General features: G+C 46.0%; 1 protein-coding gene across 9 annotated transcripts in view; it reads right to left on the bottom strand.

Annotated features, from left to right (window-relative positions):
* Positions 1-25,059, bottom strand: part of LOC110519104 (myotubularin-related protein 4) — a 112,415-nt gene extending 87,356 nt beyond the window's left edge. For 2 of the 9 annotated variants that reach the window (XM_036989589.1, XM_036989583.1), the window contains exons 1-2: positions 24,929-25,059; positions 8,654-8,759 (exon numbers count right to left, since the gene is read on the bottom strand). In XM_036989589.1, coding sequence (XP_036845484.1) covers positions 8,654-8,686 — 33 coding nt within the window. In that variant the 5' untranslated portion in view covers positions 8,687-8,759; positions 24,929-25,059. The other 7 variants (XM_036989584.1, XM_036989586.1, XM_036989585.1 and 4 more) reach the window with 7 other exon arrangements.
* Between the last annotated feature and the right edge of the window lie 479 nt (positions 25,060-25,538).

Here is a 25,538-nt window from a genome sequence, read left to right on the forward strand (position 1 = left end):
CTATCAGAGAACAGTACCATCCAACCACCACCTGCTAACAGAGAACAGTACCCTCCAACCACCACCTGCTAACAGAGAACAGTACCATCCAACCACCACCTGCTAACAGAGAACAGTACCATCCAACCACCACCACCTGCTAACAGAGAACAGTACCATCCAACCACCACCACCTGCTAACAGAGAACAGTACCATCCAACCACCACCTGCTAACAGAGAACAGTACCATCCAACCACCACCACCTGCTAACAGAGAACAGTACCATCCAACCACCACCACCTGCTAACAGAGAACAGTACCATCCAACCACCACCACCTGCTAACAGAGAACAGTACCATCCAACCACCACCACCTGCTAACAGAGAACAGTACCATCCAACCACCACCGCCTGCTAACAGAGAACAGTACCCTCCAACCACCACCACCTGCTAACAGAGAACAGTACCCTCCAACCACCACCACCTGCTAACAGAGAACAGTACCCTCCAACCACCACCACCTGCTAACAGAGAACAGTACCATCCAACCACCACCACCTGCTAACAGAGAACAGTACCATCCAACCACCACCACCTGCTAACAGAGAACAGTACCATCCAACCACCACCGCCTGCTAACAGAGAACAGTACCCTCCAACCACCACCACCTGCTATCAGAGAACAGTACCCTCCAACCACCACCACCTGCTATCAGAGAACAGTACCCTCCAACCACCACCGCCTGCTAACAGAGAACAGTACCCTCCAACCACCACCACCTGCTAACAGAGAACAGTACCATCCAACCACCACCACCTGCTAACAGAGAACAGTACCCTCCAACCACCACCACCTGCCTGCAACTGCTGTAACATTAGTCATGTATTATTTATATTCCTCACACGGTACATCCCTACAGCACGACTCAGATCAAGCGCTACTGCTCAGAGGCTGGCTACTACGCTAGCACAGTCCCTTTATTCTCTACTGGAGAGGCTAGGTACGCTAGCACAGTCCCTTTATTCTCAACTGGAGAGGCTAGGTACGCTAGCACAGTCCCTTTATTCTCAACTGGAGAGGCTAGGTAGGCTAGCACAGTCACAGTCTCGCTTCTCCTCCTCATACGTCGCTATAACACGACTCCTGCTGTATTAATACAACACAGCCTTCTAAGCCTGGCTAGGCTAGCACAGTCACGCTATTCTCGACTGGAGAGGCTAGGTACGCTAGCACAGTCGCGCTATTCTCTACTGGAGAGGCTAGGTACGCTAGCACAGTCGCGCTATTCTCTACTGGAGAGGCTAGGTACGCTAGCACAGTCGCGCTATTCTCTACTGGAGAGGCTAGGTACGCTAGCACAGTCGCGCTATTCTCTACTGGAGAGGCTAGGTACGCTAGCACAGTCGCGCTATTCTCTACTGGAGAGGCAAGCCCAGTAGCTCCATTCTCTACAGGAGAGGCTAGGTAGGCTAGGCTAGCACAGTCACTTTATTCTCTACTGGAAAGGCTAGCCCAGTAGCTCCATTCTCTACTAGAGAGGCTAGGTAGGCTAGCACAGTCACTTGATTCTCTACTGGAAAGGCTAGGTAGGCTAACCCAGTTGCTCCACTCTCTACTGGAGGGGCTAGGTAGGCTAACCCAGTCGCTCCACTCTCTACTAGAGGGGCTAGGTAGGCTAACCCAGTCGCTCCACTCTCTACTAGAGGGGCTAGGTAGGCTAACCCAGTCGCTCCACTCTCTACTAGAGGGGCTAGGTAGGCTAACCCAGTCGCTCCACTCTCTACTAGAGGGGCTAGGTAGGCTAACCCAGTCGCTCCACTCTCTACTAGAGGGGCTAGGTAGGCTAACCCAGTCGCTCCACTCTCTACTAGAGGGGCTAGGTAGGCTAACCCAGTCGCTCCACTCTCTACTAGAGGGGCTAGGTAGGCTAACCCAGTCGCTCCACTCTCTACTAGAGGGGCTAGGTAGGCTAACCCAGTCGCTCCACTCTCTACTAGAGAGGCTAGGTAGGCTAACCCAGTCGCTCCACTCTCTACTAGAGAGGCTAGGTAAGCTAGGCTAACAGTCACTTCTCTATTGGAGCCCTACCCCCCTGACATGGCTCCATGAGAACCGACAGACTCAGACTCAAAGCCCCCCCCCCCCCCCCCCACAAACACACGCTGCACAGGAAGGAGAGTAGCACACACAAAAGAGATAGAAACTAGTGCACAAAACACACACACACACAAGAATTTGAAAAAAAAGGGGCCATAGAGCCACTTACAAAGCAGTTGAGCAAAGAGCAGGCGACCCGGTCTGCCAGGCTCATGATGAGAGACAGGGCTGTCTCCAGACACACAGTCTACAGAAGAACATTAGCATGGAGAATGAAGGGAGCACCACGGGCCTGCATTACCCTCCTCACCATCCTCCTCCCTCCACTCCGCTTTTCCTCTCCCCGCTCGTACCTCAGGAGGTGCTCCGGGACAGTGGTGCGACACACCCCCAACCTCAGTCCTCCCCTCCCCCCCCCCCCCCCCCCAGAGAGAGATGGATGAAAACAGAGTGAGGGAGCGCAGGTGCCTGGAAAGACCCCCTGTTGCTCAGACTGAGTCGGGAAGGAAGTGGATAGTCTGTAAGAACGACAGAGTCCACTGAAATAGTCCAGAAAGAGGAGAGGAGGAAGGAAAGGAAGAAGGGAAGCAGGCGGACCTACTAGACGTGACAGGAAGAGAGAGAATGCAGCATGAGAGAGAGGAGGGAATGGAGAGCAAGAGAGAGAGGAGGAATTGCCTGATGCTAAGCTCCACCCATCACCATGCCATGCGCATCTCCTACCTCACCCAATCACGTGCTCTCTCCCTCCCCCCCCCCCCCCCGCTATCACATCCTCCCTCCCTTCCCCACTCCATCCCTGTTCACCCTTCACCGAGATCCATCTCGTCGCAGGCAGGCAGCTTCCTCGGCAACGTGTCACAGCAGCGCAGCATGTACCACAGCGGCATGTACCACAGCGGCATGTACCACAGCGGCATGTACCACAGCGACATGTACCACAGCGACATGTACCTCAGCGACATGTACCACAGCGGCATGTACCACATCGGCATGTACCACAGCGGCATGTACCACAGCAGAATGTACCACAGCGACATGTACCACAGTGGCATGTACCACAGCGGCATGTACCACATCGGCATGTATCACAGCAGCATGTACCACAGCAGAATGTACCACATACCGCAGCAGCATGTACCACAGCAGCATGTACCACATACCACAGCAGCATGTACCACAGCATTATGTACCACATCCACATGTACCACCACATCATATGCCACATCAGCATGTACCACAGCAGTGCATCATGTACCACCACAGCATGTACCACAGCAGCATGTACCATATACCACAGCACCATGTACCACAGCATTCTGTACCACAGCAACATGTACCACCACAGCATATGCCACAGCAGCATGCACCACAGCAGAGCAGCATGCACCACAGCACAGCAGCATGCACCACAGCACATCAGCATGCACCACAGCATGTACCATATCGTCATGTACCACAGCAGCACATCATGTACCACAGCAGCACAGCATGTACCATGTCGTCATGTACCACACCCACATGTACCATGGCAACATGTACCACAGCAACGCATGGCAGAGCCTGAGGATGCTACAGCACTTCAACCATCTCAAGCACTACTCAGGGGTAGACACACACACACACACACACACACGATCAGAAATATGTTTTCACATGGAACACCTTTCTCACAAGGTCCCCCCCCCCCCTACATTGACACCTCTGCATCAGAAAAAGAGACACTGTTGCTGTTAGTGTGCGTGTCTTCAAACCACCCCGTTGGCAGCGATTGACTGAGTGTGATAGGGACGGACGGATCAGAGAATGGAGGGATGAGGAGAGGGGAAGCCCACGCAGAGAGCTCCAGTGACACAGCATTCTAACAGCAGCCCTGCCCCCCCCCCCCCACCCCCTCCTTCCTGAGGGTCTCCTTGGTGCTGCCTGAGTGAGCCGCAGTACTGATCCCTAGGGGAGGGTGTGAGTGTACACTACGTCCCTAACGTCTGTCCCCTGCTCCCTAGGGGAGGGTGTGAGTGTACACTACTTATATACACTGCGTCCCTAACTCCTGTCCCCTGCTCCCTAGGGGAGGGTGTGAGTGTACACTACTTATATACACTACGTCCCTAACGCCTGTCCCCTGCTCCCTAGGGGAGGGTGTGAGTGTACACTACTTATATACACTGCTCCCTAGGGGAGGGTGTGAGTGTACACTACTTATATACACTACGTCCCTAACGCCTGTCCCCTGCTCCCTAGGGGAGGGTGTGAGTGTACACTACTTATATACACTGCTCCCTAGGGGAGGGTGTGAGTGTACACTACTTATATACACTACGTCCCTAACGCCTGTCCCCTGCTCCCTAGGGGAGGGTGTGAGTGTACACTACGTCCCTAACGCCTGTCCCCTGCTCCCTAGGGGAGGGTGTGAGTGTACACTACTTATATACACTGCGTCCCTAACACCTGTCCCCTGCTCCCTAGGGGAGGGTGTGAGTGTACACTACTTATATACACTACGTCCCTAACGCCTGTCCCCTGCTCCCTAGGGGAGGGTGTGAGTGTACACTACGTCCCTAACGCCTGTCCCCTGCTCCCTAGGGGAGGGTGTGAGTGTACACTACGTCCCTAACGCCTGTCCCCTGCTCCCTAGGGGAGGGTGTGAGTGTACACTGCGTCCCTAACGCCTGTCCCCTGCTCCCTAGGGGAGGGTGTGAGTGTACACTACGTCCCTAACGCCTGTCCCCTGCTCCCTAGGGGAGGGTGTGAGTGTACACTACGTCCCTAACGCCTGTCCCCTGCTCCCCAGGGGAAACGTGGTGTGCCTCTGTGCACATATTATAAAATGGTGACGTTTGCTTTGGTGTTCTGGATTTATTTTAAGCTGTTCGTACACACACACACACACACACACACACACACACACACACACACACACACACACACACACACACACACCCCAAAAAAAATGTTGTTTTTTTAAAGCAAGTGCAAGTTCGGTAGCCGAAGTCTATGCCCCTTTCGTCGGTGATTGGTCAACAGCACTACTCCTAGTAGGAGTGGGAACTATGGACAGGATTGTTGACTCGACTGCTTGCTGTCATTCAAGGAGAGACTAGTTTTCCCATGCACTATTTTTTTTTTTTCATTTGAGAAATACAACATTGCAACTAAGACTAAATGTATTACGTAGCGTTCTTGATTAATCTTACGTTAAATTTAGGACTATTTTGAGGGAGAGAGAAAAAAAAAAAAAACAGTAATACTGCAGTTTCTGGTTTTGTAAGTGAAGGTCTTTGAGGGAGTACGCGAGCGGACATTCGTTTTTGCGCCGCGTTCTGCTGGGAGCAGACAGAGCCTGGTATGTGGACGTCGTAAACCAGAAGGGCAGATGCACGCAGACAGAGAGCCTGTTTCGGTGGATCGTGACTGGCTAACAGAGAGGAAAACCTCAGAACACCCAGCTAGGAGGTAGGGGCGGGGCGGGGAGGGTATGGGAGGCCTTCCGTTGTAATGACATCGTTTCATTATCTTAAAATGTGCTGCTGTATGGAAACGACTACAGCCGTAATGTACGTCAAACAGAGAGGGGCAGGCAACTGGCAAAGGGGACCAGATTAAAGCTAAAGTGCTTTTTCACTGCATACATCAAGAGATTAGATGGTTGGCTCTGTCATCTTGAAAGAGGAGAGGAGAGAAAAGAGAAGAGAGAAAAGTTGAATTTCTGCAAAGAAACCACTACTAAAAAGGACACCAATAAGAAAAAGAGACTTGTTTCTTGACCCAAGCAAGAGCAATTTTTTTATTTGACCTTTATTTAACTAGGCAAGTCAGTTAAGAACAAATTCTTATTTTCAATGACGGCCTAGGAACAGTGGGTTATTCCTGTTCAGGGGCAGAACGACATATTTGTACCTTGTCAGCTCAGGGGTTTGAACTTGTAACCGTCTGACTGCTTTGGATGGGCCGAGGTTACTAGTCCAACGCTCTAACCACTAGGCTACCCTGCCGCCCCAATGGACACTAGACTGCTGGAAATCTGTCCGTTGGTCTGATGAATCCACATTTGAGATTTGGGGTTCCAACAGCCCTGTCTTTGTGAGACGCAGAGTAGGCGAACGGATGATCTCCGTATGTGTGGTTCCCACCGTGAAGCATGGAGGAGGTGGGATGGTGTGGGGGTGCTTTGCTGGTGACTCATTTAGAATTCAAGGCATACTTAACCAGCATGGCTACCACAACATTCTGCAGCAATACATCATCCCATCTGGTTTGCTCTTAGTGTGACTTTTATTTTTCAACAGGACAATGACTCAACACACCCCTCCAGGCTGTGTAAGGGCTATTTGAACAAGAAGGAGAGTGATGGATTGCTGCATCAGATGACCTGGCCTCCACAATCACCCGACCTCAACCAAATCGAGATGGTTTGGGATGAGTTGGACCGCAGAGTGCTTAGCATATGCGGGAACTCCTTCAAGACTGTTGGAAAAGCATTCCAGGTGACCACCTCATAAAGCTGGTTGAGAGAATGCCAAGAGTGTGCAAAGCTGTCGTCAAGGCAAAGTGTGGATACTTTGAAGAATCTCATATATTTTTATTTGTTTAACACTTTTTTGGTTACTACATGGCTCCATATGTGTTATTTCATAGTTTGATGTCTTCACTATTATTTCTAGTAGAAAATAGTACAAATAAAGAAAAACCCTTGAATGAGAGTAGCTGTGCCCAAACTTTTGACTGGTACTGTAGATATCACACACAGCATTATAACCTCCTGTGTGTGACCAATGTGTTACTTTCAATGTGTCCCTATGTATCATGTCGGAGAGGGTTAGAGAGCACATTGGGGTTCTCCTGTCTGCTGGCGTGACTGACCGACTCTCCACACTGTGGCTTAGTGTGTGTGTGTGTGTCTCTCTCGTCCTCCCTCGGCCTACCCAAAGCAGTCAGACGGTGAGCTCCAGATAGCCTCCTGTATCCGGTGTCTCCACAGTTTTATTTTAGGAAAGGAGGCCGGCCATCCATCCATCCACATGGAATGTGTGTGTAGCTGTTGACAGTTACCAGGCTGATAAAGTATTATCATTGTCTCTTATGTCTAGCAGGTGGAGGAGGGTTCTCGTTTACAAAACTCCCGCACAGTTACGCAACTACAGCAGAGTCAAGACCACGGGACTTTAGGTGGAGTTGGGATATGCTGGGAGGTCAACTGTAAATGGACCACACAGTGACTCGATACCTCAAATCATCAATACATTCCTACTGGGAGTCCTCTGAGGAGACAGGTGGTAGATTGGTCATGTCTTCATATGAAAACAGCTCCATAGAGAAGTATTCAAATCTGCAGGCCACCCAATCTATGTCACTTTTTCTAGACGGAAGAAGTGTGTGTCGAGAAGTCGTACCAAAACGGTGACTGCTTTTGAAACGATCACCTATAAAATCCCCCACAAGAGGGCGCCGTTTCTAAGCTTCTGCTGCTAAGGGTGTATACTTCCTGATACACAGTGCATTCAGAAAGTACACAGACCATTTGACTTCTTCAACTTGGTCACGTTATACAGTCTTATTCTAAAAATGAAGGACAAAGGACAAAGCAAAAAACAGGTTTAGAACGTTTTGCTAATTTATTCACAGAGGTGGGTGTGGCCTATGTCATGTGCAGACAGTTTTTTTTGAAACAGTCATGTTGGAAAGTCACAGCTTCTGCTCAGTTCCTATGGCCCCATGAGGCCTAGGGTGCATTCATTACTGTAACAGTTTGCAACGAAAGCTAAACTTTCTATTGGACAAAATTCAGGTAGGTCCCGACCGCGTTTCGTTTGATTTCTAAGGGAACACACCCCTAGACTATAGATTAGTGATATTATACAGCCGTGTCTCGGGCCCCCAGACCACACGTTCCGTTGTTACTCCGTCCTCAGGGTGTTTATGATTGTGAGGGCGATGTAGAATTGTGAATTATTTCGGTTCTGTCTGTCATGATGGGGGTGTGTTCACGCTGTGATGGAAAAGAGCCAATCGGGGACAGGTCTAAGACCGGTGTCCTATTGGCTTCCCAACACAGCACGTTTTAGTGGGAAGTTAATTGAAACATTTGAAGAATATCCTCCACTTGGTTTAGGGATGTGAAAACGGCTGCAATATTTTTTTTTTTTTTTTTTTTTAAAGGTGACGATTGTCAGATGCTATATAAATCAATGACATACCGAGAAGCCAATGCCATTACGCAAGAAGTAAGATTTCAAAACATAAAAAACGTTATCAGGTCTATCAATTTACATCACTGTATCATTCAGTACTGAAGCATAGAAGTATAAATGTGTTGTAGTCGTGTGAGAAACGTCAAGAGGAAGAAGAATATCCTCCACTTGGTTTAGAGATGTGAAAACTAAATGTGGATGTAACTAACTAAATGTGGATGTAACTAACTAAATGTGGATGTAACTAACTAAATGTGGATGTAACTAACTAAATGTGGATGTAACTAACTAAATGTGGATGTAACTAACTAAATGTGTTGTAGTCGTGTGAGAAACGTCAAGAGGAAGAAGAATAAGCTTCCCCCTCTCCCTCTGATTGGCTCACCATGCTGTCAGTCTGTTGTTCTGCACCAATCATACTGGCTTCTCTCCAGCTCCCTCAGTCTCTCCTCCCCTCTACCGGGCTCCGCTGAGTCAGCGACGTCTCCTGCCAACACACACACACACACACGGTGTTTGGGAGAGTAAATACACACCCACAGCGTTAAGACATTGATAGGGGAAAAACACACACACACTTAGAGGGGTGTGAGAGTGTGTGTTACAGCCTGGGTAGAGAGAGAGAGACACTGCACAACCCATCATTAAAAAGTTACTAACAGCTCTTTATGTGAGAGTAAAAACGAACATTTGGTCAAATGTGTGAAAGGTGGTAAACTAAAGTTGACAGGAAGTAGACTAGAGATCTTTAAAAGCTGCAATGTGTAAGTTATTGGGCGGCCTGATCAAATTCGCATAGAAATGTGAGTTGTAGATCTGTCATTCTCATTGAAAGCAAGTCTAAATAAGCGGTAGATCTGTTCTATGTGCTCCATTTCTAAGTTTAAATAATTTTGCATCTTTTACTTTTGGTTTTGTACACCAGCTTCAAACAGCTGAAAATACAATATTTTGGGTTATTGAAAAGATATTTCACAGCGCTTTAGACGGTACAATGACTCTCTACACATTGCTTGTTTTGTCACATACTGAAATTAAGCAAACTAAATTTAAATTTTTTGCAACCTTTATGTGCTCACGACTCAGCTATGGCATTTAGTATTTCATGTGTTTATACTTCACTGGCCTTGAGACATGGCCTTAAGTGGTCAAGACAAACAGAGCTGAAATGATTGGGCAGAAACAAGACCCCAGGATGTTATCAGCGTAGTAAGTCTTGGGTGGGCCACCTAAGCATTTTTTTTTATTTTTAAATACATTCTCAGGATGGAAAAACTCTTTCAGTTTAAAAACCAGATATGAAGTATGTAGAAAAGATAACGTCGACTTACAGTGCATCGACCTACGGTGCAGTCGGAAAAGTATTCAGACCCCTTGACTTTATCTACATTTTGTTACGTTACAGCCTTATTCTAAAATGGATTTCCCCCCCCCCCTCGTCAATCTTCACACAATACCTAATAACGACAAAGCAAAAACAGGACATTTTTGCAAATCTATTAAAAAATATATATATAAACTTAAGTATCACATTTACATACTTTGTTGAAGCACCTTTGGCAGCGATTACAGCCTCAAGTCTTCGATTACAGCCTCAAGCTTGGCACATCTGTATTTGGGGAGTTTCTCCCATTCTTCTCTGTAGATCCTCTCAAGCTCTGTCAGGTTGGATGGGGAGCATCGCTGCACAGCCGTTTTCAGGTCTCTCCAGAGATGTTCGATTGGGTTCAAGTCCGAACACTGGCTGGGCCACTCAAGTACATTCAGAGACTTGTCCCGAAGCCACTCCTGCGTAGTCTGTGTGCTTAGGTTGTTGTCCTGTTGGAAGGTGAACCTTCACCCCAAACTGAAGTCCTGAGCAGGTCATCTCATTTCTCTCTTTACTTTTCTCCGTTCATCTTTCCCCTCGACCTTGACTAGTCTCCAAGTCCCGCTGATAAACATCCCCACAGCATGATGGTGCCACCGCCATGCTTCACCGTAGGGATGGTGCCAGGTTTCCTCCAGATGTGATGCTTGGCATTCAGGCAAAAAGAGTTCAATGTTGGTTTCATCAGACCAGAGAATCTTGTTTCTCATGGTCTGAGAGTCTTTAGGTGCCTTTTGGCAAACTCCAAGTGGGCTGTCATGTCCCTTTTACTGAGGAGTGGCTTCTGTCTGGCCACTCTACCATAAAGGCCTGATTGGTGGAGTGCTGCAGTTATGGTTGTTCTTCTGGAAGGTTCGCTCATCTCCAAAGAGGAAGTCTAGAAATCTGTCAGAGTGACCATCGGGTCCTTCCTGACCAAGGCCCTTCTCCCCCCATGCTCAGTTTGGGCGGCTGGCCAGCTCTAGGAAGAGTCTTGGTGGTTCCAAACTTCTTCCATTGAAACAGACTCCATGAGGGTGGTATGAGGGCCCGACGCCCACAGGTGGGGGTTGTGCTTACAGCCCAACACCGTGCAGGACGTTTGGCATTTGTCAGAGAACACCAAGATTGGCAAATTCGCCACTGGCGCCCACAGATGAACAGATGAACTGTCCCGCCCGTTCCCCAGACCTGAATCCAATTGAGCACATCTGGGACATCATGTCTCGCTCCATCCATTAACGCCACGTTGCACCACAGACTGTCCAGGAGTTGGCGGATGCTTTAGTCCAGGTCTGGGAGGAGATCCCTCGGGAGACCATCCGCCACCTCATCAGAAGGTAAGTTTGTTCTTAACTGACTTGCCTAGTTAAATAAATGTATGCATTTTATGATAAATATTCTATAACTAACAATCATTCAAATAAAGGGTAGACAAAACAATTCTGGAGTATTGATTGTTCTGTTTCAGAATAAGAACACAGCCATTAGCTGTGGCAAAATGTGTTGAATTACACACCATTTCTCTCAGTTCCATGGAAAAATATATGTGGAATTCCAGGAAATGTGCTTTAAAACCAATTCTCTCCGCCGCCAAGACGGGGGACTCAAATTCTTACCCAGGGCCCAGACCGAATTCAGTCACGCCCAATGGGCTACCCACGCCCATTCTCCCCCAACACCCTTTTGAATCCAGAAAAAAACCCTGCACCAATATACATATAGCCTCTGCAGAGTCCCCAACAACCGGTTGTTCCAGTTTTCACGTGAAAATGGAAAGACACTTCGTTTTTTGGACACTCCATCTGAACTCCTCCTCCCTCTCAAGCCCAGTATGTACTTTCAGGTGTTTATTTTACACATGCTACATTAGACCTAGGCCCTACCTACAAGAACCCACACATACAGTAGAGATGCTGGTTAAGATGGCTGCCATCGATAGTAGCTTTGACTAAGAATGTTGTGCCGTCTCAGTCAGTCAGCCAGTATTCATTCAAAAAGGCTAGACTGGACTAGTAGACGCCACCAAGACGCACGCGTTCTGAGGCTGCGCTAATCTCTCCCTCCACACGGACCTTGATCCAAGATGACAAGCCTTTCTAATTGGATGAGTAACAATTTACAGGAAACGGGGAAACTCAACAACATTTCTCAAGAGTTGTTACTGGGAACCTTGTTCCATGATTGCCTGTGTCTCGAAATGGCAGCCTGTTCCCTGTATAGTGCAATACTTCTGGACCAGACCCATAGACTGGTTTGGTTGTTCAGCAACCAAACCTAACATGTGCTCAACTATGAGACGAGGATGCCAGCCACAGCCACAGTAAACACACCCACCCAGCCAGCCGTAAACCCTACACTCTAACCACTAGGCTACCCTGCCCCCCCTTCACTCTAACCACTAGGCTACCTACCGCCCCTACACTCTAACCACTAGGCTACCTGCCCCCCCCTACACTCTAACCACTAGGCTACCTACCGCCCCTACACTCTAACCACTAGGCTACCTACCGCCCCTACACTCTAACCACTAGGCTACCTACCGCCCCTACACTCTAACCACTAGGCTACCTGCCCCCCCTACACTCTAACCACTAGGCTACCTACCGCCCCTACACTCTAACCACTAGTCTACCTACCGCCACCACACTCTAACCACTAGGCTACCTACCGCCACCTATGACAGAATGTCAATCATACGGTAATAAAATATGTCATTGCTTCAAGGTTAATAAAAACAGTTTCCACCCCCCCCCCCCAAAAAAAAATCTAAATTGTCTATATTGTAAAAATTCATAAAAACATGTAGCTTTTTGGTCTTTAATGTTAGGTTTAAAAATCACTTTGACCAACCACACTGCTAACCTTAAGCCTAACGCTAACACAATAAAGAAGAGAGACTGTACAAATAGGTGTGGTTAACCGACAACCTTATTAAGAAAACTTCAATTTAAAAAAACACACAGAAATACTCACGCCAGAGTGACAAACTACGCTGTTTATTTGACTACTACACGCACAGGGTTGTTGTTTTGTTGTTGTTTTGTTGTTGTTTTGTTGTTGTTTTGTTGTTGTTGTTTTGTTGTTTTGTTGTTGTTGTTTTGTTGTTGTTTTGTTGTTGTTGTTTTGTTTTGTTTTTGTTGTTTTGTTGTTTTGTTTTGGTTGTCGTTTTATTTATTTTTAAAACACATTGTGCGAGAAACAATATTTAAAAACACAACAGGCACCAAGTATAACGTTAAAGCTGCAATATGTAAATTGTTTTGGCGACCTAACCAAATTCATATAGAAATGTGAGCTATAGATTCTGTTCTATGTCCACTATTTCTATGCTTGCCGTTCTTAAGTTTTTTCACCAGTTTCAAACACAGATTTTTAAAAAATTATAAAAAATATTTTTGGTTATTAAAAATATATTACACAGCGGTTTAAAATGGTACAATTATTCTCTACATTATACATAGCTTGTGGTCACAAACTGAATATAAGTGAACTATTCGATTTTTGTTGTTGTTGCATATCGCACCTTTAACATAAGAGCAGTGTGCTTTCCCTCTCTGTCTACAGTAGTAATTAGTCTACTCTGTAGTGGTATTATTACTAGTTGATCGTCCTATTATTAGTTTAAGGCTTCCGACTGCTTCTCACGGAGCAGTACACATGCTCCTCTCACTTCTCTGTAAAGACTGACACACCCCCTTCTGCACACTGCACACCAAGTCTTCAGACAAACAGAGAAGGGAAACAAAAAAATCCGTAATTCTAAAAATCCAGCATTTCTTACCTGAGTGAAGCTGATTAGTAGTGCTTTGTTTAAAAAAAAACTAGATTCCTTTGTTTAAAAACAAGAATTGTTTGGTTAAACTTCTCTCTAACCCCCCCCCTCAACGTAAAGGTGAAGTGAAAGAAGTAGTATATAAGATCTCCGTCTCCCCAACTCACTCTGGTTGTAATCAGCAGCATGACGTCCCTCCGCTCTCACACCCTCTCTGCGTGCTCCTACCCTCTCTCTCTCTCTCTCTCTCTCCGTACTCTTCTTTCTCCTACTGTCCCTCTCGCTTTCTCCCTCCCTCCATCTCGTTCTGACCATGTGAAGGGATCTTTTCTATAGGTAAGGCCCTTAAGTGTGATTTTCAGAGCAAAAACCTGAAGAAAAAAAAATCTAACAACAACTGATTTTGAGAGAAAAAAATTAATATAAAAGACAGAACTAGGCATTTTATTTTATTTTTTAAATATATTTTTTTATTGTGCCTGAAATAGGGCACGACCCGTCTCGGTTTCACCAACTGCACCACCCTCGACTCCGCCTAAACAAAACCAGTAGCCTATACTGGGTCTCCTTGCTATACAAATCCTAATCTTTGAAGGTAACAACAACAACAGGACCTTTTCAAGTAACCTTTAGGCCAACATATTGATTTAAAAAAAACAAGCCAGTATTCACGGACTAGTGAGTGACTACTGAATCTGGGGCAAAGGCAGTACCACGCCTTTCATCCACAAATAATTAAAAATGGAGGAATGGAATTCCTAAACATGACTCAACAGCTTATAAAAGCTCTGTGGCATTTTGATTTAGAATGTGTATGCTTACCACTCAGAATTTTTTATTTATTTATTTATTACACAAAAGTTTAGGTACTAATCTCTGCTGACGTTCCAGTTGCCACACCCTCTGCTGTAAGCAGGTTGCTACATGTCAGACCTCTTTTGACAGCACTGACAATACAGTACAATGATTGTGGACTACAGGAAAAAGAGGACCGATCACGCCCCCATTCTCACCGACGGGGCTGTAATGGAGCAGGTTGAGAACTTCAAGTTCCTTGGTGTCCACATCACCCTCAAACTAGAATGGTCCAAACACACCAAGACAGTCGTGAAGAGGGCACGACAAAACCTATTCCCCCTCAGGAGACTGAAAAGATTAGCATGGGTCCTCAGATCCTCAAAAGGTTCTACAGCTGCACCATCGAGAGCATCCTGACGGGTTGCATCACTGCCTTGTATGGCAACTGCTCGGCCTTCTGCCCGCAAGGCACTACAGAGGGTAGTGCGTATATAACCTCCACATTGACTCTGTACCGGTACCCCCTGTATATAGTCTCCACATTGACTCTGTAACAGTACCCCCCCCCCCCCTGTATATAGCCTCCACATTGACTCTGTACCAGTAGCCCCTGTATATAGTCTCCACATTGACTCTGTACCGTAATACCCTGTATATAGCCTCCACATTGACCCTGTACCAGTACCCCCTGTATATAGCCTCCACATTGACTCTGTACCAGTAGCCCCTGTATATAGTCTCCACATTGACTCTGTACAGGTACCCCCTGTATATAGCCTCCACATTGACCCTGTACCAGTACCCCCTGTATATAGCCTCCATATTGACTCTGTACCGGTATCCCCTGTATATAGCCTCCACATTGACTCTGTACCGGTACCCCCTGTATATAGTCTACACATTGACTCTGTACCAGTAGCCCCTGTATATAGTCTCCACATTGACTCTGTACAGGTACCCCCCTGTATATAGCCTCCACATTGACCCTGTACCAGTACCCCCTGTATATAGCCTCCATATTGACTCTGTACCGGTATCCCCCTGTATATAGCCTCCACATTGACTCTGTACCGGTACCTCCCCTGTATATAGCCTCCACATTTACTCTGTACCGGTACCCCCCCTGTATATAGCCTCCACATTGACTCTGTACCGGTACCCCCTGTATATAGCCTCCACATTGACTCTGTACCGGTACCCCCCTGTATATAGCCTCCACATTGACTCTGTACCGGTACCCCCTGTATATAGTCTACACATTGACTCTGTACCAGTAGCCCCTGTATATAGTCTCCACATTGACTCTGTACAGGTACCCCCCTGTATATAGCCTCCACATTGACCCTGTACCAGTACATCCTGTATATAGCCTCCATATTGACTCTGTACCGGTATCCCCCTGTATATAGCCTCCACATTGACTCTGTACCGGTACCTCCCCTGTATATAGCCTCCACATTGACTCTGTACCGGTACCCCCTGTATATAGCCTCCACATTGACTCTGTACCGGTACCCCCCTGTATATAGCCTCCACATTGACTCTGTACCGGTACCCCCTGTATATAGCCTCCACATTGACTCTGTACCGGTACCCCCCCTGTATATAGCCTCCACATTGACTCTGTACCGGTACCCCCCTGTATATAGCCTCCACATTGACTCTGTACCGGTACCCCCTGTATATAGCCTCCACATTGACTCTGTACCGGTACCCCCCCTGTATATAGCCTCCACATTGACTCTGTACCGGTACCCCCCTGTATATAGCCTCCACATTGACTCTGTACCGGGCCCCCCTGTATATAGCCTCCACATTGACTCTGTACCGTAATACCCTGTATATAGCCTCCACATTGACTCTGTACCGTAATACCCTGTATATAGCCTCCACATTGACTCTGTACAGGTACCCCCTGTATATAGCCTCCACATTGACCCTGTACAGGTACCCCCTGTATATAGCCTCCACATTGACTCTGTACCAGTACCCCCTGTATATAGCCTCCACATTGACTCTGTACCGTAATACCCTGTATATAGCCTCCACATTGACTCTGTACCAGTACCCCCCTGTATATAGCCTCCACATTGACTCTGTACCGGTACCCCCCCTGTATATAGCCTCCACATTGACTCTGTACCGGTACCCCCCTGTATATAGCCTCCACATTGACTCTGTACCGGTACCCCCCTGTATATAGCCTCCACATTGACTCTGTACCGGTACCTCCCTGTATATAGCCTCCACATTGACTCTGTACCGTAATACCCTGTATATAGCCTCCACATTGACTCTGTACCGTAATACCCTGTATATAGCCTCCACATTGACTCTGTACCGGTACCCCCTGTATATAGTCTCCACATTGACCCTGTACCAGTACCCCCTGTATATAGCCTCCACATTGACTCTGTACCAGTACCCCCTGTATATAACCTCCACATTGACTCTGTACCGTAATACCCTGTATATAGCCTCCACATTGACTCTGTACCGTAATACCCTGTATATAGCCTCCACATTGTACCAGTACCCCCCTGTATATAGCCCAGCTATTGTTATTTACTGCTGCTCTTTAATTACTTGTTACTCTTATTTAATTTAAAACTGCATTGTTGGTTAGAGACTCGTAAGTAAGCATTTCACTGTAAGGTGAAACCTACACCTGTTGTATTCGGCGCGGGTGACTAATAAAATGTGATTTCATAGTTTTGAGGTCTTCACTATTCTAAAATGTAGAAAACAGTTTTAAAAAAGAAAGAAAAACCCCTTGCATGAGTAGGTGTCCAGACTGTTGACTGGTGCTGTATATCAAACTAAAACAGAAGTCATGCATCAATCCCATGTTTACCAGGAAACATTTGACACAAGTAGTACGTATTATAGTGTGGGTCCCAAAGCAACAGAACATATGAGTCATGTTACACTGCACTCCAGACAGGGCCTGATGAAACCTCTATCCATGGGACAGACAGACATATATATATATACACACACACACACACACACACACATACATACATACACACATACATACACATACACATATACATACATATATATATATAGACCTATAACGCACCAACTCTCCCATCTTTATCCCACAAAAAACACAACTGATGTCAGTGGATAAATGGCCACATCTATATAAAAAAAAAAGACCAACTAGCTTTGGATTGTGAAAGTGTTATAAATGCCAATGAAATAACCTTCCGGGCAACCTAAGCCTACTCCAAAAAAAAACAGGAGCCCAGGGACTATATTGTCGACATTAGCAGAAAGATTGGGTTACTGTATCTTCATACAAACAAGCATCCTGACCCCCAAAAAAATCTACACAAGACTTGTTTTGTTTTATTTTCCACAGGGAGTTTTCCGAAAGAATCAATTCAGTGGCTGGTGAATCACCCGAAATAGTCAGAGCGGACTGGGGGGCTTACAATAACGTTCCATTGATAAAATGTATATAAATAAATAAATATATAAATAAATAAATCTGTTGCATAATCTGAAACAACAGTAGCAACAATTTTGTTACCACCATAGACAATGTGACAAAATAAAAAAAATGTATATATTATCATCACCACATGACAGTTGGAAATGTATGCTACACAGATAATGTGTAATGTTTACTGTTAATTTTTATTGTTTATTTCACTTTATATATTATCTACCTCACTTGCTTTGGCAATGTTAACACATGTTTCCCATGCCAATAAAGCCCCTTGAATTGAATTGAATGGAGACAAAAAACACTGTTGTGGGATTTACCCTGGCCTAGAAAACTACTTTCTGTCATTAAACTGTTCAACGGGTCAGACTAACATTTCCACTTCTTCATTTACAGGAAAACATAACAAGTTGGTTTCACTTCTAAATCTGAAGTAGGCCATGTGTAAATAAGCCTGAATCTTCATCCATATCATTCTGGGATCGGTCCTTCAAGAGCTCAACCAACAGTATTTCACGTAAACAATTTTTTTTTTGTCCAGTCACACTCACAGCAGCCCTGTCATCACACATCAACACCCAGGTCAAAGTTCACCATGCACTGATAACAATCAGAAATTGCAATGTTTTTGAGCAATTATGTAGCTAGTTCAGTCCTGTCCAGCACGAGATATGAGCCGGGAAGGAGGAATGGAATCTCTCAGAGCCCAAACAAATAAATGTGCTTGTCGGTGGGCAGAGCGGTGGGCAGAGCGGTGGGCAGTGGGCAGAGCGGTGGGCAGAGCGGTGGGCAGAACGGTGGGTGGGCAGAGCGGTGGGCAGAACGGTGGGTGGGCAGAGCGGTGGGTGGGCAGGGCGGTGGGTGGGCAGAGCGGTGGGTGGGTGGGCAGAGCGGTGGGTGGGCAGAACGGTGGGTGGGCAGAACGGTGGGCAGAGCGATGGGTGGGCAGAGCGGTGGGTGGGCAGAGCGGTGGGTGGGCAGAGCGGTGGGTGGGCAGAGCGGTGGGTGGGCAGAGCGGTGGGCAAAACTGTGGGCAGAGCGGTGGGCAGAGCGGTGGATGGGCAGAGCGATGGGCAGAGCGGTGGGTGGGCAGAGCGATGGGCAGAGCGATGGGTGGGCAGAGCGATGGGCAGAGCGATGGGTGGGCAGAGCGGTGGGTGGGCAGAGCGGTGGGCAGAACGGTGGGTGGGCAGAGCGGTGGGTGGGCAGAGCGGTGGGTGGGCAGAGCGGTGGGTGGGTGGGCAGAGCGGTGGGTGGGCAGAGTGGAGGGTGGGCAGAACGGTGGGTGGGCAGAACGGTGGGCAGAGCGATGGGTGGGCAGAACGGTGGGCAGAGCGGTGGGTGGGCAGAGCGGTGGGTGGGCAGAGCGGTGGGTGGGCAGAGCGGTGGGCAAAACTGTGGGCAGAGCGGTGGGCAGAGCGGTGGATGGGCAGAGCGATGGGCAGAGCGGTGGGTGGGCAGAGCGATGGGCAGAGCGATGGGTGGGCAGAGCGATGGGCAGAGCGATGGGTGGGCAGAGCGGTGGGTGGGCAGAGCGGTGGGCAGAGCGGTGGGTGGGCAGAGCGATGGGCAGAGCGATGGGCAGAGCGATGGGTGGGCAGAGCGGTGGGTGGGCAGAGCGGTGGGTGGGCAGAGCGATGGGCAGAGCGGTGGGTGGGCAGAGCGGTGGGTGGGCAGAGCGGTGGGCAGAGCGATGGGGGAAATATTCAAAAACACAGTGATACAAGTAGTAAAACTATTAATAAACCTATACAGTTCTCCCACGCCAATATTATTGAAAACATTATTTAAAGCTGCACTTTAGTCTCATACATTCACACAAGCTGATGGTTAGAGTTCACATGACATTCTCTTGACTGTTGCCATGACAAGAGGTGGGTGGGTGGCTAGCTACAATACAAAATGTGATTTTCGTTCTCTCAACATTTTAGGCTAGCCAATTTAAAATTAGAGGTTGGCCGATTAATTAGGGCGATTTCAAGTTTTCATAACAATCGGTAATCAGCATTTTTGGACGCCGATTATGGCCGATTACATTGCAATCCACGAGGAGATGGCGTGGCAGGCTGACCACCTGTTACACGAGTGCAGCAAGGAGCCAAGGTAAGTTGCTAGCTAGCATCAAACTTATCTTATAAAAAAACAATCAATCTTAACATAATCACTAGTTAACTACACATGGTTGAAGATGTTACGAGTTTATCTAGCTTGTCCTGCGTTGCATATAATCGATGCGGTGCCTGCTAACTTATCATTGAATCACAGCCTACTTCGCCAAACGGGTGATTTAACAAGCGCATTCGCGGAAAAAAAAAAAAACACTGTCGTTGCACCAATGTACCTAACCATAAACATCAACGCCTTTCTTAAAATCAATACACAAGTATATTAAACCTGTATATTTGGTTAAAAGAAATTCATGTTAGCAGGCAATATTAACTAGGGAAATTGTGTCACTTCTCTTCCGTTCTGTGCAACAGAGTCAGGGTATAGGCAGCAGTTTGGGCCGCCTGGCTCGTTGCGAACTGTGTGAAGACCATTTCTTCCTAACAAAGACCGCAATTAATTTTCCAGAATTATGACATAACATTGAAGGTTGTGCAATGTAACAGCAATATTTAGACTTAGGGTTGCCGCCCGTTTAACAAAACAATGAATGGTTCCGTATTTCACTGAAAGAATAAATGTTTTGTTTTCTAAATGATAGTTTCCAGATTTGACCATATTAATGACCAAAGGCTCGTATTTCTGTGTTAATTATGATATAATTAAGTCTATGATTTGATAGAGCAGTTTGACTGAGCGGTGGTAGGCAGCAACAGGCTCATAAGCATTCATTCACACTTTACTGCATTTGCAATGCTTGCAGCACAGCGCTGTTTATGTCTTCAAGCCTATCAACTCCCGAGAGTAGGCTGGAAATACTATAGTGCCTATAAGAACATCCAATAGTCACGGGTAAATGAAATACAAATGGTATAGAGAGAAATAGTCCTATAATTCCTATAATAACCACAACCTAAATCTTCGTACCTGGGAATATTGAAGACTCATGTTAAAAGGAACCACCAGCTTTCATATGTTCTCATGTTCTGAGCAAGGAACTGAAACGTTAGCTTTCTTACATGGCACATATTGCACTTTTACTTTCTTCTCCAACACTTTGTTTGTGCATTATTTAAACCAAATTGAACATGTTTCATTATTGATGTATTATATATTAAGTTCAAATTAAAGTGTTCATTCAGTATTGTTGTCATTACAAATATTATACTCATTTATTTTTCTCCCCCTTTCTCCCCCTTTTCTCCCCCCTTTCTCCCCCCTTTTCGTGGTATCTTGTCTCATCGCTACAACTCCCGTACGGGCTCGGGAGAGACGAAGGTCGAGAGCCATGCGTCCTCCGAAACACAACCCAACCAAGCCGCACTGCTTCTTAACACACTGCCGCACTGCGCCCGGCACGCCACAGCAGTCGCTGGTGCGCGATGAGACAAGGATATCCCTACCGGCCAAACCCTCCCTAACCTGGACGACGCTAGGCCAATTGTGCGTCGCCCCACGGACCTCCCGGTCGCGACAGAGCCTGGGCGCGAACCCAGAGTCTATGGTGGCACAGCTAGCACTGCGATGCAGTGCCCTAGACCACAGCGCCACCCGGGAGGCAAATATTATATAAAATGTACTTTTTTTTTATTTTATTATATTTAAAAATATATATATTAATACAAAAATATTTTAAATAACATTTTTAAATGTTAATTAATCATTATCAGTTTTTTGGGGGGGTCCTACAATAATCGGTATCGATGTTGAAAAATCATAAAATCGGTCGACCTCAACTTAAAATAGCTTCAAAACATGTCTATGGGCTATTCAAAGAGTAGTCTGACCTGTAACAGGATCAGAGCCATCAATAAAGCACCGCATAACACAGCAGGTATGTTGTATACCACACGAGGGAAAGAGGCCCGGGGCTACACATGGAGGGGTGGAGAAGTGGGGCACGACTCGCACGTATGACACCAGGTAACTGCCAAAATAAAGGAAACTCCAACATAAAGTAGTGTTCATTAGGGAGTTGGGCAACCACGAGTCAGAACATGCCCCTTGAAATGGATTCAACAACTGTCTGGAACTCTATCGGAGGGCTGTGACACCATTCTTCCATAATTTGTTGTCTTGTTGACAGTGGGTGGGGAAAATGCTGTCTCAGGCACTGCTCCAGAATCTCCCATAAGTGTTCAATTGGGTTGAGCTCTGGTGACTGACACGGCCATGGCATATGGCTTACATCGCTTTCATGCTCATCAAACAATTCAGTGACCACTTGTGCCCTGTGGATGGGGACATTGTCGCTTTATGGGGGGGGGGGGGGCATAGCCATGGTAGCCAAAAGAATGCCCTGCCCAGCATTTTTCATATATGACCCTAAGCATGACGGGATGTTAAAGAACCAGAATGGAAGTAGAGCAAAACCAAAATTTCTATTGGACTGCTGGCAGAAGAAGTATGCCCAGAGAAGCAGGAGATTGAACTTCACACAATTTTATAGACGTGTCCCCGTTAGTTAACACTATGAACATTTCCCTTTACTGTGGGAATTGTGATCGAATCAATGCAATATTAGCAACTTTCAAATAAACATTCAGAGACAAAACAAACTATGGTTTGTTTTGTTTCCTTTCAAAATAAACATTTCCTGTCTGTTTCTCCTCACTTTGAAAACATCTACAGTCCTATTGATCTGATTGGTTACTAATAATATAAATTTAAAATCCCTCAAATTGTGTCCCATATGCGTTTAGACACGGTGACAAGTAGGCAAGAGATTTTGTTGGACGCAGAATGCATCCGATTAGGATTCTATCGCATTGACAGCCTGTACTCTACACAGACCGGTGCGCCATAACCAATCAGAGCTGTACATGTGTTTATATCCTTCGCTAGTTAGTGAGTTATTAGCCAAGTTATAGATCATTTGTAGTTATCTATAACTAGGGGGTGATTGCTTTCTGGAAGATCACAAAACGTGTGCATTTCTACACATCTTTGAAAAGTGAGTCAGGTAAAAAAAAAAAAAAAAATTGTCTTAAAGGGGTAGTGTTGTATTTTGAGACATACTTGAATAAGCTAAGTAGCCAATGAGCACAGGGTAGCATAATTTGTCATATTCTCTCTAATAAATGGTATGGGAATAATGATACGTTTTATTTTGTAAAGTGGTTTCTTGCATCAAAACGTTCAGTCACATCCTTGTCTGAAGAACAAGTGGATAAACAAGTTAAATGTCAAGCCATGCATTAAAAGTCTCATGGAATGTAGGCCTACATTGGGGAGGCAGGGAGCCGCCCCAATTGAACACTTATGGGAGATTCTGGAGCAGCGCTTGAGACAGCATTTTCCCCACCATTGACAACAAATTATGGAAGAATGGTTTCACAGCCCTCCGATAGAGTTCCAGACAGTGGTTAGAGCGTTGGACTTGTAACCGAAAGGTTGCTAGATCGAATCCCCAAGCTGACAAGGTAAAATATCTGTCATTCTGCCCCCTGAACGAGGCAGTTAAACCCACTGTTCTTAGGCCGTCATTAAAAATAAGAATGTGTTCTTAACTGACTTGCCTAGTTAAATAAAAGGTACAAAAAAAAAAAATACAACATTGGCTGAACGATAGAACAGTTATTTTCCGTGTTCAAATGTTACAGGATGTATTTTCTCAATTGGTTTTGATGGTAGGCCACTCTGGTAGGCTTTACCGTTTGATCAAATAGCCACAGTAACCTACTGTTAAAACTAACTTAAAGCCTCTGTACCGCGATAAACGCAAACCGGAAGTTGCACTGAATTTTCACAACGTTCAAGTTTGCCATCAGTAGACCGGAAATTTGCTCAGTGGCGAAAAACATTTAGGTGACCATTGGGTAAGTCACCTAAATGACTTACCCATTTCATTCAATAAACGTTTTGTAAGCGAAGACTTTTAGGGTTTATCCTATGTGTAACTGTGTTGTTTTTATCGCACTGCTTTGCGTTATCTTGGCCAGGTCGCAATTGTAAATGAGAACTTGTTCTCAACTGGCCTACCTGGTTAAATAAAAGGTTAAATAATTGTTTACATTTTTATTTAAAAAGGTGCACTCAAAAATTCCCAAAATAACTGATGAATTTACGAAAGTGCAACACCCGTTGAATATGACCACCGTCAGCAAAATATTATAATATATTTGCCAGCAGCACAGTCAGTCTAACGCTCTTCACAACATTAAAAACAGCTCTGCTAGGGTCAGAGACAGGTGTTCTCTCATTCATGTCTGACCCAAATAATTATCTAAACTTTTTCGCTAAACAGTAGAAAGCAGATGATTCAGTCGATTTTCCCATTGGTCCTAGACTATGGCAACATCTATATGAACGCAGCGGCCACTTATTTAAAGCTGTTAAAAGCAGTTTATCATAGCGCACTGCGGCGCATGTTCTGCGCATGTGACAAATAAAATTTGATTTGATTTATTATGGGCAACAATTTTAGTACTCATCACTGCATGCTCTACCAGAAAGTTGGTTGGCCCTCTTTCACGTAGGTTGATACATTGCTGTTCTCATTTATAAAATAAAGGTGTTAAAAAAAACATTTTTAAAAGTAGCTTGCAAGTTAGGCAACTCAAGCCAGTTAACTTGGGTGCTTGGAAACAGACATGAGGACAAAACGCTCGGATCAACCCTAGTCCTCCGCCAAAGCATCCAGGATGCGCTCTGAACGACCCGAGGGCGAAATGGTCTGAATTTAAAAAAGACAACATTTGACAACTCTGTGAATTAACGAGCGACCCAGAGAGCGCACTCATGACACACTGGAGATAATTTACGAACACACCCTTTGATAGGCTCAGAGTAGCTTGGTACTACAAAGCATATAAAAACACGCTAAAACAGTACAGTTTGACAGATAAAATACCTAGTTCACTAATGTAGGTAGAGAACCAAACAGGTGCAACAAGACGGAAATGTTGAAAACTAGGAGCTGGCTTTCCTTAGCCCAGGTTCGACGAGCTTAACGTTAGTGAGAGTGGTGATGCCCCATCAAACACACCGGCTGCTAGGAGGGGGAGGCGGTTCGAGGTCTACTGGACTGGTCTTAGCTAAGCACACTGGCAAATGTCAAAATATTGGTAAGGAACAGCATATCTCTCAGTCGCCGTGCAACATAATACACACTATTATTTTTTTTAAATTGACATGTTCGTTTATTTTTAAAAATACAATCGGGATAGCTACTCACTCAGAAAGAATCAGCTGATACAACGGTGACTCAGTAGACTACACGACTTCCGCATTCACGAGCGATGACCTATGCTTCGACCAATCAGCAAAAGTAAAGCATGCATTTAGACCAATGGTGAGAGAGAATCCGTACCAATAACTGCGGAATAGCCAATGAAAGTTTATGACAGGTAAAAGCGCGGTTGTGTAGCCGCGTCAATGGCGTGCACACACCCACACCAAAGCCAATCAAGACAGATCGGTGCCTCTAGAATGGGTGGATTCTATTAGGATATGGTCCGTGATATGAACGGGCAAAAGCGGTGGTGAGGGAGGAGTGCCTGTCTAAAATGGAACCGTGATCTACGCCACTTAATCATGAGTCAACATGGTGCATCGCCCAGAAACATACATCTATTTTCCATAAAATATATGTTATAATTTTCTAACTAATTTTACATTGGGAAGGCAGATTAAGCAATAATTGTTGCATGTGAAAATACACAATCCTACTCATTACTCCGCTTGCTTAATAACATCACTTTTGTTTTGAGCAGACTTCACTTCGTGGGCATTGAACGGGGCACCTGGCTCACGCCCGGGATACAGCACGATTCCCAAGACTAATG

This window comes from Oncorhynchus mykiss, chromosome 10, assembly GCF_013265735.2.
Source record: "Oncorhynchus mykiss isolate Arlee chromosome 10, USDA_OmykA_1.1, whole genome shotgun sequence".
In the NCBI taxonomy this organism is placed as follows: Eukaryota; Metazoa; Chordata; class Actinopteri; order Salmoniformes; family Salmonidae; genus Oncorhynchus; species Oncorhynchus mykiss.